General features: G+C 50.2%; 1 protein-coding gene across 2 annotated transcripts in view; it reads left to right on the top strand.

Moving 5' to 3' along the window:
- Positions 1–14,070, top strand: part of PFKL (phosphofructokinase, liver type) — a 38,719-nt gene that overhangs the window by 4,101 nt on the left and 20,548 nt on the right. For both annotated transcript variants that reach the window (XM_026660780.2, XM_026660779.2), the window contains exons 2-4: positions 6,196–6,269; positions 9,038–9,115; positions 13,364–13,553. In XM_026660780.2, the coding sequence (XP_026516565.1) occupies positions 6,196–6,269; positions 9,038–9,115; positions 13,364–13,553 (342 nt within the window). The remainder of the gene's footprint in view (positions 1–6,195; positions 6,270–9,037; positions 9,116–13,363; positions 13,554–14,070) is intronic.

The raw sequence follows: 14,070 nt of genomic DNA, 5'->3' as shown, positions 1-14,070 counted from the left end.
GCCTTGGGCGGCAAAAATTCTAGAGCCGGCCCTGCCTAAGCCATTAGTCTGTCTGTCTCATTTACCTAGATTGTAAACTCTTGGGGGGATGGGCTGTCGCTTCTGTCTTTATGCCTAGAATGATGAGGCTCCAATCCGGTTGGCCTCAGGTACTACTGTAATGTTCATGTGACACCACTGTATTCTCCGATAGTCTGAGCTGCTTATGTCCTAGTTTTGCTGCCAGAGTCAGTAACAGCACAAAGAACAGCTAACTAAGGCGTGAACAAACTGTTCCATTTCTAACCCTTTTTTCCATCTGCCTTTGCTCAGGGTAGCTGGCATGGCACTCTGCGTGTTGAGGAGCCCCAGGAGGGCTGCAGCTCACATTTCTCTGGATTGCAAGACAGTGATAAATCTCTGGGGTTGTTTGACCATACAACACTGCTTCTCTTCATAAACCCCCATCTCCATTTTTCTTTCTTGTGGCATCTTTGTGGGCAAGCTTGTAACTTTGAGCAGTGCTTTTGCATGTCACCTCTAAACAAAGGTTAGAAGGATCCCCTTTGGCAGATATTTGAGAAATCCTCTTGTTCAATTTCCTGCAGCATCAGGGTTCTGCAGAATCTGAGCTGTTGCTTTAAAAAAAAACAATGTTTCTAGCACCAGTGTATTTTGCCATAGCTGGTAGCCTAAGCCCCCTGGCTGGTATATGCCAGGTACATTTTCAAGGCCTGCCCCTTGATAAAAGGTGATTGTATGTCTGGGCAGGGATTCACCTGGCCAGCTATGTTTTTGCTTTAAGTGACTGGCTTAATTTTTTTAACAAAGAAAAGTGATTTTTAATGCATTTTAACACACACAAATATATTGGGTCAGATTAATCTCTGGCAATGTCACTGGAGTCAGCCCATTATGAATACAAATGAAAGGCTGGCTTGTTTGGCAGTGTGGTCTCCTGAGCCAAAGTTAATACAGCCTGAATCTTCATAGGAAGCATCAGGACATGGAGGTACGTTCAAAGAACTGCTAGCCATCCTGTTCCCTATTGGCACAACTCTAACCCCAAGGGACAGACACTAAAGTTTGCTCTGTATGAAATGGCAGTGCCAAACACAGGACTGCCTGATGTGAGCAGTTGCTGTGGGATCTGAAACTGAAATTACCCAGTCAGGTGGGAAAACAGCTGAGACTTGCTACATTATCTTCCAAGGGCCTAAAATAGACTTGGGTTGAAAGGAGCAGGCATAGAGAAAGGGAGGAACCAAACAGTTCTAGCGCTGTGATAAGTAACAGGAAAAGAGGATATATGTGAAGGAAGAGCGTTAAGGGGAACCTGCTCTATGCTACATAACGTTAATCAGCACTCGTGGTCAGATGTGGTAACTAAGGGTATGTCTACAACAGGGATTGGCAACCTTTCAGAAGTGGTGTGCCGAGTCTTCATTTATTCACTCTAATTTAAGGTTTCGTGTGCCAGTAATACATTTTAACGTTTTTAGAAGGTCTCTTTCTATAAATCTATAATATATAACTAAACGATTGTTGTATGTAAAGTAAATAAGGTTTTTAAAATGTTTAAGAAGCTTCATTTAAAATTAAATTAAAATGCAGAGCCCCCCGGACTGGTGGCCAGGACCCGGGAAGTGTGAGTGCCACTGATAATCAGCTTGCATGCCGACTTCGGCACGCGTGCCATAGGTTGCCTACCCCGGTCTACAATATGACATTAGGTCGATTTTATAGAAGTCGATTTTTAGAAATCGATTTTTATACAGTTGATTGTGTATGTCCCCACTAAACGCATTAAGTCGGCAGAGTGCTCCTCACTACCGTGGCTAGCATCAACTCACGGAGCAGTGCACTGTGGGAAGCTATCCCACAGTTCCCACAGTCTCCGCTGCCCATTGCAATTCTGGGTTAAGCTCCCAATGCCTGATGGTGCAAAAACATTGTCACGGGTGGTTTTGGGTACATGTCATCAGTCTCCCCTCCCTCCGTCCCTCCCTCCATGAAAGCAACTGCAGACAATCATTTTGCACCTTTTTTCCTGGGTTACCTGTGCAGACGCCATAGCACGGCAAGCATGGAGCCCACTCAGCTCACCGCTGCTGTTGCGCGCATTGTAAACACCTCGCACATTATACTGCAGTATGTGCAGAACCTGGCTAAGAGACGGCAGCACAAGGACGATTGTGAGGAGGACATGGACACAGACGTTCCTGAAAGCATGGGATGTGGCAATTGGGACATCATGGTGGCAGTGGGGCTGGTTGATACAGTGGAACGCCGATTCTGGGCCCAGAAAACAAGCACAGACTGGTGGGACCACATAGTGTTGCAGGTATGGGATGATTCCCAGTGGCTGCGAAACTTTCGCATGCGTAAGACCACTTTCCTGGAACTCTGTGAGTTGCTTTCCCCCACCCTGTAGCGCAGGAATACCAAGATGAGAGCTGCCCTGACAGTTGAGAAGTGACACAGAAAGATATAGACCAAATGTTGCTTGAATGCGACCAAAACCCAGGACCATTCGCTGCCATGCTTTGTGCTGCAATGATTCCAGACTACTTGCTACTGGCTTGGCGTGGTAAAGTGTCCTACTGTGGAGGATGAAATAAGGCAGCCCTCCCCAGAAACCTTCTGCAAAGGCTTTCAGAGTACCTCCAGGAGAGCTTCATGGAGATGTCCCTGGAGGATTCCCGCTCCATCCCCAGACATGTTAACAGACTTTTCCAGTAGCTGTACTGGCCATGAATGCATCCCAAGTCTTCAGGGCAAATCAAACATTAAACACTATTGCTTTTAAACCCTGTAGTGTAGTTAAAAATGTGCACTCACCAGAGGGGCCTTTTCCACCTTCAGGATCTGGGATCCCACCTTGGGAGGGTATTGGCTCCAGGGTGATGAAAAGGTCCTGGCTGCCAGGGAGAACGGATTCACCGCTTGCCTGCTGCGCATTCTCCTCCTCCTCCTCCTTCTCCTCTTCCTCATCCACAAAATCCTCCTCTGAGTTGCGTGAGACTCCCCCCTTGCAGGTGTCCATGGACAGTGGTGGGGTAGTGGTAGGGTCCCCCCCTACAATGCCATGCAGCTGATCATAGAAGTGGCATGTATGGGGCTTTGACCCGGAGTGACCGTTTGCCTCCTTTGTCTTTTGGTAGGCTTGCCTGAGCTCCTTGACTTTCACGCGGCACTGCTGTGTGTCCCTGTTGTAGCCTCTGTCCATCATGCCCTGTGCGATTTTGGCATATATATTAGCATTTCTTCTTTTTGATCAGAGTTCTGCCTGCACATATTCTTCTCCCCATACAGCAATCAGATCCATTGTCTCCCGTTCGCTCCATGCTGGAGCTCGTTTGCGATTCTGGCGGGACTGCATTGTCACCTGTGCTGCTGAGCTCGCCACGCTGACCAAACAGGAAATTAAATTCAAAAGTTCCCGGGGCTTTTCCTGTGTACCTGGCCAGTGCATCGGAGTTGAAAGTGTTGTCCAGAGCGGTCACATTGGAGCACTCTGGGATAGCTCCCGGAGGCCAATAACATCAATTTGCGTCTGCACTACTCCAAATTCGACCCAGCAAAGTCGATTTTAGCGCTACTCCCCTCGCCTGGGAGGAGTACAGAAGTCGATTTTAAGAGCCCTTTAGGTTGATGGAACGGGGTTGCTTGTGTAGACACATTCATTATAAAATCGACCTAACGCGGCTAAATTCGACCTAACCCTGTAGTGTAGACCAGAGCCTAGTGGGGAACCAGCCATGGAGAGGAGTATCTCACAGTCAGTTAACAGCCTTTCATCTCCAAGCAGTTGGAGTCAATCTGATTTAGGTTAAAAGTCAAATGATTCTGGAGGGCTCATCCTAGTCCATTGTGATATTCGTTCACAAGCACCACTCACTTTGATGCTCTCTAATCAGGAGTTGTCTGAGCCTGGAATAAATAGTAAGGCGGTTACAGATCCTTGGATTTACTAGACCACTAGTGAAGTACCTGCCTGTGTAACGCCGACTGACCCCGGTCATCAGCGGGCCAGATCGAACCAGGGACCTCTGGAGCTTAGTGCATGAGCCTCTACAGCAGGAGCTAAAAGCAAACTGGCTCTTAGCTAAGGCTGTAGAGCAGACTCATTTAACTCTCTCTCTAAGTGGGCTCGGTGCCACTAGATGGGACAGAACACCACACCCTGGAGGTGTGTGGGTTACACCTGCACTGTATCTGGCTCTAGGCAGGGGGGATTGATTTAAATCAAAGCGATTTAAATCACGGAGTGGGAAGCCTCAATTTAAATCTATTTTAATCAGCCTTTTCATTTGTACTTCAGTTATTTCTAAAGAAAGGTGCACACTCATTGGTTGATATAACCATTAAAATACGTTGATTTACAACTAAATAGAGCCATGACGCTATATTTGGTACATCTTTTTGCTATCTAGGAGGGTACACTATAACTATGTACATTTATTTAAGCAACTATATAGCTTAATATTTTCAGATTCTTATAAACTGTACATTTTTAGTATGTCAGAAAATGGTGAATGAGATATTGCTTATTTACTAACTGAGGCTTCCCACTCAGTGATTTAAATCGCTTTGATTTAAATCAATCCCCCCTGTCTAGAACCAGATACAGTGCAGGCAGGTACTTCACTAGTGGTCTAGTAAATCCAAGAATCTGTAACCGCCTTACTATTTATTACAGGCTCAGACAACTCCTGATTAGAGACAGCCAAAGTGAGTGGTGCTTGTGAACGAATTTCACAATGGACTAGGATGAGCCCTCCAGAATCATTTGACTTTTGGCCTAAATCAGATTGACTCCAACTGCTTGGAGATGAAAGGCTGTTAAGTGACTGTGAGATACTTATACTAGATAATTAACTTTTTGTGCATGATTGGCATCAAGCTGTATTAGGATGGGTAACTGGAATTTAATTAAACACACACAACAGCATGTGAAGTTTATTTGTATTAAAACAACCTTACATGTTTTGGATACCTATCAAAACATGTTTCACATTTACAGTTAAAAGATTTCTTAAACAGAGGAATTAACTGTATTTTTGTTATTTAAATTGGATTTATTTTGTTTAAATTATAATATATTTTCCTAAATAACAGTTTTAAAAGGAAAAGCTTATAACAAATAAAAAAATCCAACTTAATTTTAAAAAATCAGATTTTTTTTAATTTTTAAAAAACTCCGATTTTTATCCACCCTCCTTCTAGTCCAGCACTTTCACAGGTGGTCACTTTAATTTTGGTTGTAACAAATGGGTTTGATTGTTTCTGTCTGGTGCACTCCCCATTCTCACATCTTTTCAGATAGGGGAAGGAATTGCAAAGCTTTAGGTGAGAAGCTTTATGGTGAAATTTGCTATGGTTGTCAATCTAATAGCAGTAGCTGAAAGAAACTAAAAAACAAAAACAACAAAAAACAAGCAAACACCCCGCCCCCCCCCGCCCCCCTCCTATTCTTAAAATTACTTTCTCATTTCCTTGGTCCTGCTCTCATGTCTCTCTCTCCTTCCTCACCTTAACTTTCACATGTTCCTTCCTCATCCCCTCTTGTTTATTCTCTCTCTCTCTCTCATTTCTACATTCCTTCCCCGCCTCTTCATTTCAGCCTCTTCTCTTTTTCCCCCAGAAGCCATCTGGGGTTCCCCATTTAACCCTGCCGGGCAGGCAAAAGGTTTAGCCGCATGCTGGAGAATACAAGAGCTAACACCCGCTGTCAAAGACAAAGAATATTGTGAGGGCAAGGTTTAGGTTGAAGCTAGCCACTGGGAAGGCCTGGTAATCTATATAATCACAGTGCAAGAGAAATCTGGGAGGACTGAGGTACTGTGAGCCTATTTATTCTATTGGGTCTGGTTTAGCTGTAGATGAGGAAGTGGTTATTTATAATGTGTTACTTTCTTGTACATGAAAACTACTTACCTGTATTAAGTGTAGCTAGCTTTCCTACTCCTGGTCTATGTATCTGTTGTTGAATTGCCTTAGTCCATCATTTTGATGGTGAGAAATAGTAATAAACCTATACTCTTACTCCCCCAACTTTGTGATTGCTATCGAGATTATAAATTGGGAAGCTTTGATCTAATAGCAACCTGAACCATATTGAAACTCAGGACTATAAGGACCGGTCCCTGTTTTGTGGCCCCTATGCCCAAGTGCTCAGTATTGACTGTGGTTTATTTTGTACTCCCTTTCCAGGTATGAATGCCGCCGTCCGTGCCGTGACTCGCATGGGAATATACGTTGGAGCAAAAGTTTTCCTGATCTATGAGGTTCGATTCAATATTTTTTTCTGTCATTCTCAAGGGGTAGAGATTGTATAGCTTTGTCCTGTTAATGGCTAAGTGCCACCTATGGAACTTGGAGGGGGAAATAAACTGGGGCTTGGTTATGCTGTGATAGTGCAGCATCCTTTCACCTCTAGTGATCTCTGCTCAGAGCCTGCCTGTGACAGGGAAGGATGATCGCACCCCTGCTTTGCAAATGATTACACGGAGGAGAAAGAGGAGAAGGGACTTGCCCTAGGTGGAACCCAGGAGTCGTGACTCCTAGTCTCCAGTGTGTTAACATCAAGTTGGCGTGACTGGTGGCTTCTTCCCGGGGGAAACCCCAAACTGGGATAGACGGGTTAGCTATAGCTCGTGACAGATTCAACTGGCAGAGCTGTTGGGCAGGAGGAGCTCTTTCTCTTAGCTCCTTGGTATCGTGATCCCTACAATCATGGACATTTCTTTTCAAGGGTCCCCTCTCCCCTCCCCCCTTCACTCCCACAGTCTTGCTCAGCTTCATTTGTGGTGACTTCAGTTTAAGGCAGAGAGTTGCCAGGTTCTTGGCACAGTTGCTGCTGGGTTTGCAGCCGGGTTGTGCGGCCGCATCCAGTTGGGATTGACAGAGATGGATTAAGCTTTTGTGGGGCCATGGGCCAGAGCAAGTGGAGGGCCCCTCCCCACTCCCCCGCGCTCCTGCCAGGGAAAGGGGATTGGGCATGGGGGCATGCCATCCCGCCCCTCTCGCCTAGTGCGCCAGCGGGGTGGGTGGGGTGGGGGCTTCCCCTGCTCCCCAGCAGGAGTGCTGGGGCAGCAGGCGGAGTGGGGCAAGCCCCTGTGCTCTGACCCCGCTCCCCGGAAGGAGCTCTGGGTGGGTGGGCGGAGAGGGTCGGGGCCCCTGGGAATGGGCCCCATTGGCCCAGTGGCTAATGTGCCACTGGGGACGGAGGGTTTTCTCGCTGTGCCGTTACAAATGGAAGGTGCAGTTCTAGCTCACTTTGCCAACAAGGGCTGGCCCCAGGCTTGCAGTGGAAATCATACACTAAATAAATACACGTGCAGCCAACATCTAACCACATTGGTGACCCTAACGTGGGTGGTTTAATTAAGGTCTGCTATCTCCACTGTCTGCCAAAGCTGAAACTGCACACTAAATAAACACACATGCAGCCAACATCTAACCACGCTTCGTTGTTATGATCCCTGCTCTTTCTCCTTGGACTCCTCCAGCCCCAAACAAAGTCAAATCTGGGCTGTTGAGCTTGTCCACTAGCAAATGAGTGTAAAAGTGGATGAAACACAGCAGCTGGCTATTTTGGGGAGGGGGCAATTTAGAACCCCCCTTTGCCTTCGTTCAGCCCTCTCCCGTCCCAGTCACCCCTCCTCTCCCCACAAGGAGCTGGATTACAAATGCCAGCTGCTTGGAGAGCTAGTGAAATTTTAACGGCCATTCACCCCTGCAGCTGTTGCCCAGTAACAGTCAATGGGAGGGTGTGGGGTGTGATCCCCGCTTGAACTCTCGGGACATCCGGAGCTTTGTTCTGTTCTTTCTGTGCGAGTGTGCTGCTGGGGACTGCGGCATGCTGCTTCCAGCCACCCCAGCAGCCAAAGTGTCTCATAGCAGCCTTTAGCTTGGGTGGATTCTGTGCAGCAAAATGTTAGTGCTCCTGGTCTCCTCCTGGTGCTCATGAGAGTCACTTCCCACCGCAGGGCCATGGAAACCAGGCCCTCTTCTGGTGTGAAGTGGCACAGTGTCATTTACTCCATTGGCTTTACACAGGCTGAGGATCTGGCCCTTAGTTTTTTATTTTAAATGTTTGAACTAAGCTAACTTCTCCCCTTCCCCCACACTAGGATGGCCAGGTGCCTGGTTTTCGACCAGAAAGTCTGGTTGAAAAGGGAACCTGACAGTATCCAGTCACTGCGGGCGGGGGAGGCAGGAAGGCACCAGGTCATCACCGCACCAGCCCCTACTCAGCTGGGACCGCCTCCTACATTAATCGGGCAGCTGCAGCTCCCAGCCCCCCAGCCCTGGCTCGACAGGCGAGACCCTCCCATGCTGAGCAGAGTTAGGGGAGAGGCAAAGAGCAGCAATCAATGGGAGGAAGAGGGAGAGAGACGGGAAGAGGAGCAAATGGGGGGCGGCGCCTCAGGGAAGAGGTGGGGTGGGGCAGGGCAGGGGAGGTTCCAGCACTCCTGCTGCAGTGTCCGGTTTTTAAATATTACAAAGTTGGCAACCCTACCCCACACGCACAGTGAGATGTGAGGACTTCCGTGCCCCATTCGCTCCTGAGGGAGAAAGGCAGGGACGGGGAGGTGGAGCAGGAGAGGAGAAGCCAGCTGTGTCCCTCCTGGTCTGTTTCAGCCCTTAGTGGGCACAGGGAGATGCTCTGTGTCTGAGGGAGGAATTTCTGACTGCCAGTAACTGATGCCGGGCCCTGAACTCAAACTGTCAGTCACCTGGGGTGGCATTACCTTCCTGCTGCCTTGGACGCGCCTAGCAGGCTCTGCACTAACCCCAATCTGCACTCGCCATTGCGGGGGCTCACACAAGGATTACCTGCGGTCCTGCCAAGGAGCTGTTTTACAGCCTCACCCTCCCGTGAGGTGTCTGCCTCACTGATCCCTCACCCAGGCCCAGAGAGACGCGTAGCCAAAATGGACCAGTGAATCGGATCAGCCGCACAGGAGCTGCTGGGTGTTGGCTGGCTGGCCAGGCCCTGCTTCAGCGAGGCGAACCTTTCACGTCTGCATCTTTGCTTCTCTGTTTGCAGGGTTACGAGGGCCTGGTGGAAGGAGGAGAGAACATTAAGCAAGCAAACTGGCTGAGCGTCTCGAACATCATTCAGTTGGTAAGCAATTTTGCCGTTGCCCTCTGTGAGTATAAAGGCCTCTCAGTCCTTCCCTTTTAACTTGTGCAGCTCACATGCATCTCTGACGCATCTGCCCAGTGTTGCAATTTCCTCTGGTCTGCGGGGGTCAGAGCTGGAGAGGGTTTTCTGAAATGATTTAGTAATAACATATAAAATCCTAGTTTTTGCTCCCCACGGTCCCGTCTACACTGGGCTCACACTGAGTTTGCCGAGCTCGGTTTTATAGCTCAGTTTGGCTGGTCATGCTGGGCAAAGCTAAACCATGTTCTAGTCCAGTTCGATGGAGTCTAGATGCTGGATCCATCCAGCACATGTTGAACACCAGGGCGAACTCTTTAGCCTGGGGATAGAGGCTGTTCTTCCTGTCCTAATGATTGCAACTGCAGGCCCAGGGCACGCTGGGAGTAGGGGGTGATTGATTTACAGCGCTGTGTGTGCTCCGTTCTCTGCTAGCAGGAGACAGTGGGGAGAAAGCGTTTTTGGGAGAAAGCGTTTTTGGAAAGAGGCTGTTCCCCTGGAGGGGAAGTCAGTGTAAGCCATCCGGCAGCATAGCAAGGCCGGAGAAACAGTGTTAGCTGTGCCCTTTTCCTCAAGAGAGCAGGAAGGGGGCCATCTCAGAGGTGACACTTCATTAAACTTGCTAAATGGCTGTGTGTGAGTTCCATCCATGTCTGTGCATGCCCCTTTCCCAAGCTCCCTGAGGCAGGGAGTGGGTCTCCTTTCTCCGTCCCTCTTGGTAACAGTGATTCGCGTCCTACTGAAACACGCCTTTGGGTTGATTTGACTCCATTGTATGATTTAGACATCTCTTTCCCCCTCACGAGTCGTCTCTCCTGCCTTCCCGCTCAGTCTGTGCTTCTCACATCAAGGTCCTGGAGCAGCTTTGGTCTTGACTGCACAGCCAGATTAATCGAGGACTGGTGCACCAAGTTGCAGTCGTTCGGTGTGATAACACAGTTTTGGTGTCAGCTGCATAGACAGCCCCAAACTGTGTTAAAAACATGCTTGGCTCTTTAAGGGCCCATTGACCCTACACTGTAAAGACAGCTGTGTCAGCAATACCACTGTCCCTGCCACAGTTTGCTCTGTAGCGTAGATGGGACCTAACCGTGTATATAACTGTGTCCCTGAACTGGGCTGCAGGCTCGGACAGACCTGGGCCGTAGCGAGATTCTGATTCATGGTGAACACAAGGTTAGGGCCCATCTACATTGCAAAGTGGAAACTCTGCTGGGGAAACTCTGCCCCTCACAGTGTACTTGTAGTGTAGATGCGACCCCAGCTTAAAGGGGACCAGCTGATGGGAAATGAATTGGGTTTAGGCACTCTGGTCCGTGTCCCTGTCTTGGTTCTTTCTGACGTGTAAAAGATGTGGTTTTGAGTTGTGTGTTTGCTTGTGGTTTTACCTTGAAGTATCTGGGCTGACGCGTCTGAGCTTACCCTGGTTTGCTGGAGGTCTCCTTGGAGGTCTCACATGAGGACTGAGGCTTTCTAAGTCCTTCAGTGAACAAGGGGTTGTTGAATCTTTAATAAAGGCACCTAAAGCCATCTTGTCTCCCACAGGTTTCTGAGGCATTTGAGTTCAATAGGCTTTAACAAACCAAAGGGCCAGATCCTTAGCTGGCACAAATCAGCATGGCTCTCTTGAAATCACACAGTCTCCCCTGCAGTCAGTGGGGAGCGCTGATTTACACCGGCTAGGGATCCAGCCGAAGGAGATTTAAACAGGTGCCGCTGGCATGGTGTCACAGCCCTGCTAGAAACACTGGAGAGAGGGACTGGAATGTCTAACATCAAAAACAAGCAAGTAGCCAGTCCCCCCCCAGATACGCTTCCAAAACCAAACAGCTTGATGTACCTTCCCAGTGGTTTCTCTCCTTCGAGCCCTATTGCTTCTCCTTGCTAGGTCCCCTTCTAGGCCCTGCCTACTCCACAAAACCAGCTACATTTAAACACAGCTGTGCAGCGTGGAAACACACAACCAATCAGGGCCACAAAAATACTTCCCAACGGCATGTCAGTGTGGTTCTTTGCATAGCACAATGGCCTGGGCTAAAGCGTGGTTCAGCCCCACACGCCCCCTGCGAATAACCTGGTTCTGCCATGACCTGGTGTAACAGACTTTGGGGGAGTGGGGGTCCTGGAGCAGGGACTTTGACTCTTACAGAAATACCATCTTAGCCTGTGTTTAAGGGGCAAGGGCTTCAGTGGGGTGGGGGAGGGCTCTGCCTTGGAAACACTGGCTTTGTCTGCCCCAGTGTGGGTCGCTGACCCAGATGAGGTGCTAGCCCCATTGGTTCCCAGCTGGGATCTACCAGGCGCCCAAGAAAGCTGTAACTGCTGTGTAGCCAGGACCGAAACCAGCCAGCTATGCCGGCCACTTGGAAGCATCCCTCAGTTCCTTGAGCCTTTCATTCCATTCTCTTGTGTTTTCTCCCCTCTCCCTCTAGCATCTTCCCTGATTTGAGCAGTGTGTCTCCCTGCTCACAGGTAAAGCTCCGGTGCTGCATGCCCTCCCCACTCCCGTCTGTGTGCTGCTGTTCCACAGCCTCTGGCACTCAGCATGCCACGCCTTGCTTCGCTTGGCAGTGCCGCCCGCTCATCCGTGGGGAGTGACCTCAGAAGCCTGGCTCCGGAGGAGAGGGGCAGGGAGTCACATTGGTGTCCCTGCCACGTCTGCCTGAGGGACCTGGCAAGTCCCCCCGCGTTTACGCCAGGCCTTTCCAAAGCAGTAAAGCCAGCCGTGGTAGCGAGCTCCTGAAATCCGTGGCATTTTGTCTCTCTGCCTCCCTTGTCTTCCCTCCTTCGCTTTCCTTCTCCGAACCCTTCTCTGTTTTGCACATGCCAGTGTTTTTACCGCCATGGGTGTAAGGTGCGCTGCTGACCCGGGAGCTGCTGTCTATGCGGTTGTGAGTGTGTGGTGATGGGGAAAACAGGCCAGCTCCTAACTCTCCCCCACGCTTGGGGTTGGGAGTATGTAGCAAAGCAGCAGGGTCCGTGGGGATAAAAGCAGCAGTTAGGCCTCACAGTGCTAGTTAAGGTACATCAGCTAAACTGTAGCAAACCCCAGGCACAAATGCAAGCCAGAGACAGGCAGGCTCCTTGCCGGGACATGCCCCTAAATGAACCAGAAGCAATTTGCATGCTGGGCTGTGACCCAGAACAAAACAGGGCAATCTCTTGCGGGGATGGGCCAAGTGCCAGGCCACCAAGTGCCCAAGGGAGCATTTGTTCTTGCCAGCACCTTTTGGAGAGTCTGCTTCCAAAAGGAGAGCCGTCTGGCAGCGAGACGGGCCATTAGTGGTGCAAAGGGGTGGGGGGCACATTAGCTCCCTTCGGGGCAGGAGGGTCGCGACCACTTCTTTGGGCTTGATTTGCAATCGGAGCCGGAGGAAGTGCCTGAGACAAATACAAAGGCTGCAAAGAGTTATGAAAGCTGTGGGTCTGACGCCTTGGTGATGAGCTTGTGGGAGGCCTGCCCCAGCTGGCTCAGTCCGACTCCCAGGAAAACAGCCGTCCTCACTCCGTATTGTTCCGTTGGAAGGCCAAGAGTCGAGATCCCAGCAAATGGACGCAAGGGGCACGGTCAGGAAGGTGGTGGGTGGCGTGTTTTAAGTGGAACCATTACGTTGCTGGTTAACTCTGCCCCAGCTGTTTTCTACCCTGGGACCAAAGGAGACTGGGAAGATTTGAAACGGAAACGTCGGGTGGCTCCTGCCCGAACTACGCTGCTGCGGTGGGGGAGGGGTGGCAGCTTGCCGTCACAGCACAGGCTGGCTCAAGGCAGGTGGTTCTTGGGAAGGACAGGTGGAAACGCAGAGCAGCATCTTCCCCTGGCTAGTGCCTGCTGCAGCGGGCAGCAGAGGGGACAGTTGGCCAGAGCCCTCCGCCAGCTGGGAGACCACATCCCCTCCAGCCAGTGCAACATCAGCAGTCACAGGTGTTGGACCCCTCTAGAGCTCTAGGTATGGTTGAATCTTGGCCTACTGGGGCATGGGCCGGAATAAGGTTCCTGCACCCTCTTTCCTCCCCTCTACCCACAGGTAACCTGCTCGCCCTTCCCCATCCTTTAGCTGTAGGGGCAGGATGCTTCCCATGACTGATTCCCAGGTGGATTTGCCCCAAGAGCTTGTGCTCCTGAGGGTCGGTCCCACCCAGTTGGCCCTTTGCATCCACCAGCTGCTCTGGCTGTTTGTTTCCTCTCTCACCTTGTTCTGCTGTTTGTAGGGCGGCACGATCATCGGCAGCGCCCGCTGCAAAGCCTTCACCATGCGAGAGGGGCGCCTCCTGGCTGCCCACAACCTGGTGCAGCACGGCATCACCAACCTGTGCGTCATTGGCGGGGACGGCAGCCTGACGGGGGCCAACATCTTCCGGACAGAATGGGGCGGCCTGCTGGAGGAGCTGGTCAAAGACGGTACGTGACAGCGCAGGCCCCAGTTTGAACTGCAGCGTAATACAAACACTGTGCGAATCCCCAGGGCCAAAGCCAAATGCGGGGGGAGTAGCTTGAGCAGGAGACATCATCGGATTCATAGGTTTTAAGGCCAGAAGGGACCATCAGATCAGTTAAACTGACCTCCTGTACATCACAGGTCATTACATTTACTCAGTGCGTTGAGCCCAATAACTTGTGTTTGGCTAAAGCGTCTCCCAGGTAGGCCTCCAGTCTGGATGTGAGGACATCAAGAGATGTCCCTTGGCCCTCTGTTCCAATGGCGAATCGCCTTCACTGTTAAACTTGCCTGGCATCAGCTTCGAACTGTGGGTTCTTGTTCTGCCTTTCTCTGCGCAAAGGCACATGTGGGCTTAGGTGCGAAGTCTAAATCACGAACGTGAGCCTGAAGTCTTGAAATTATATCAAAAAGGAGTTAGTCAGGATGCAGCTCTCTGTTCGATCCAGGAAGAAAGCGGGTGTGATCGTGAAGTTGGTT

Source organism: Terrapene carolina, unplaced genomic scaffold, assembly GCF_002925995.2.
Source record: "Terrapene carolina triunguis isolate 2854851 unplaced genomic scaffold, T_m_triunguis-2.0 Scaffold837, whole genome shotgun sequence".
NCBI classification, from domain to species: Eukaryota; Metazoa; Chordata; order Testudines; family Emydidae; genus Terrapene; species Terrapene triunguis.
Note: the sequence above shows the minus strand (reverse complement) of the source record. Positions and strands in the feature narration are given on the sequence as shown.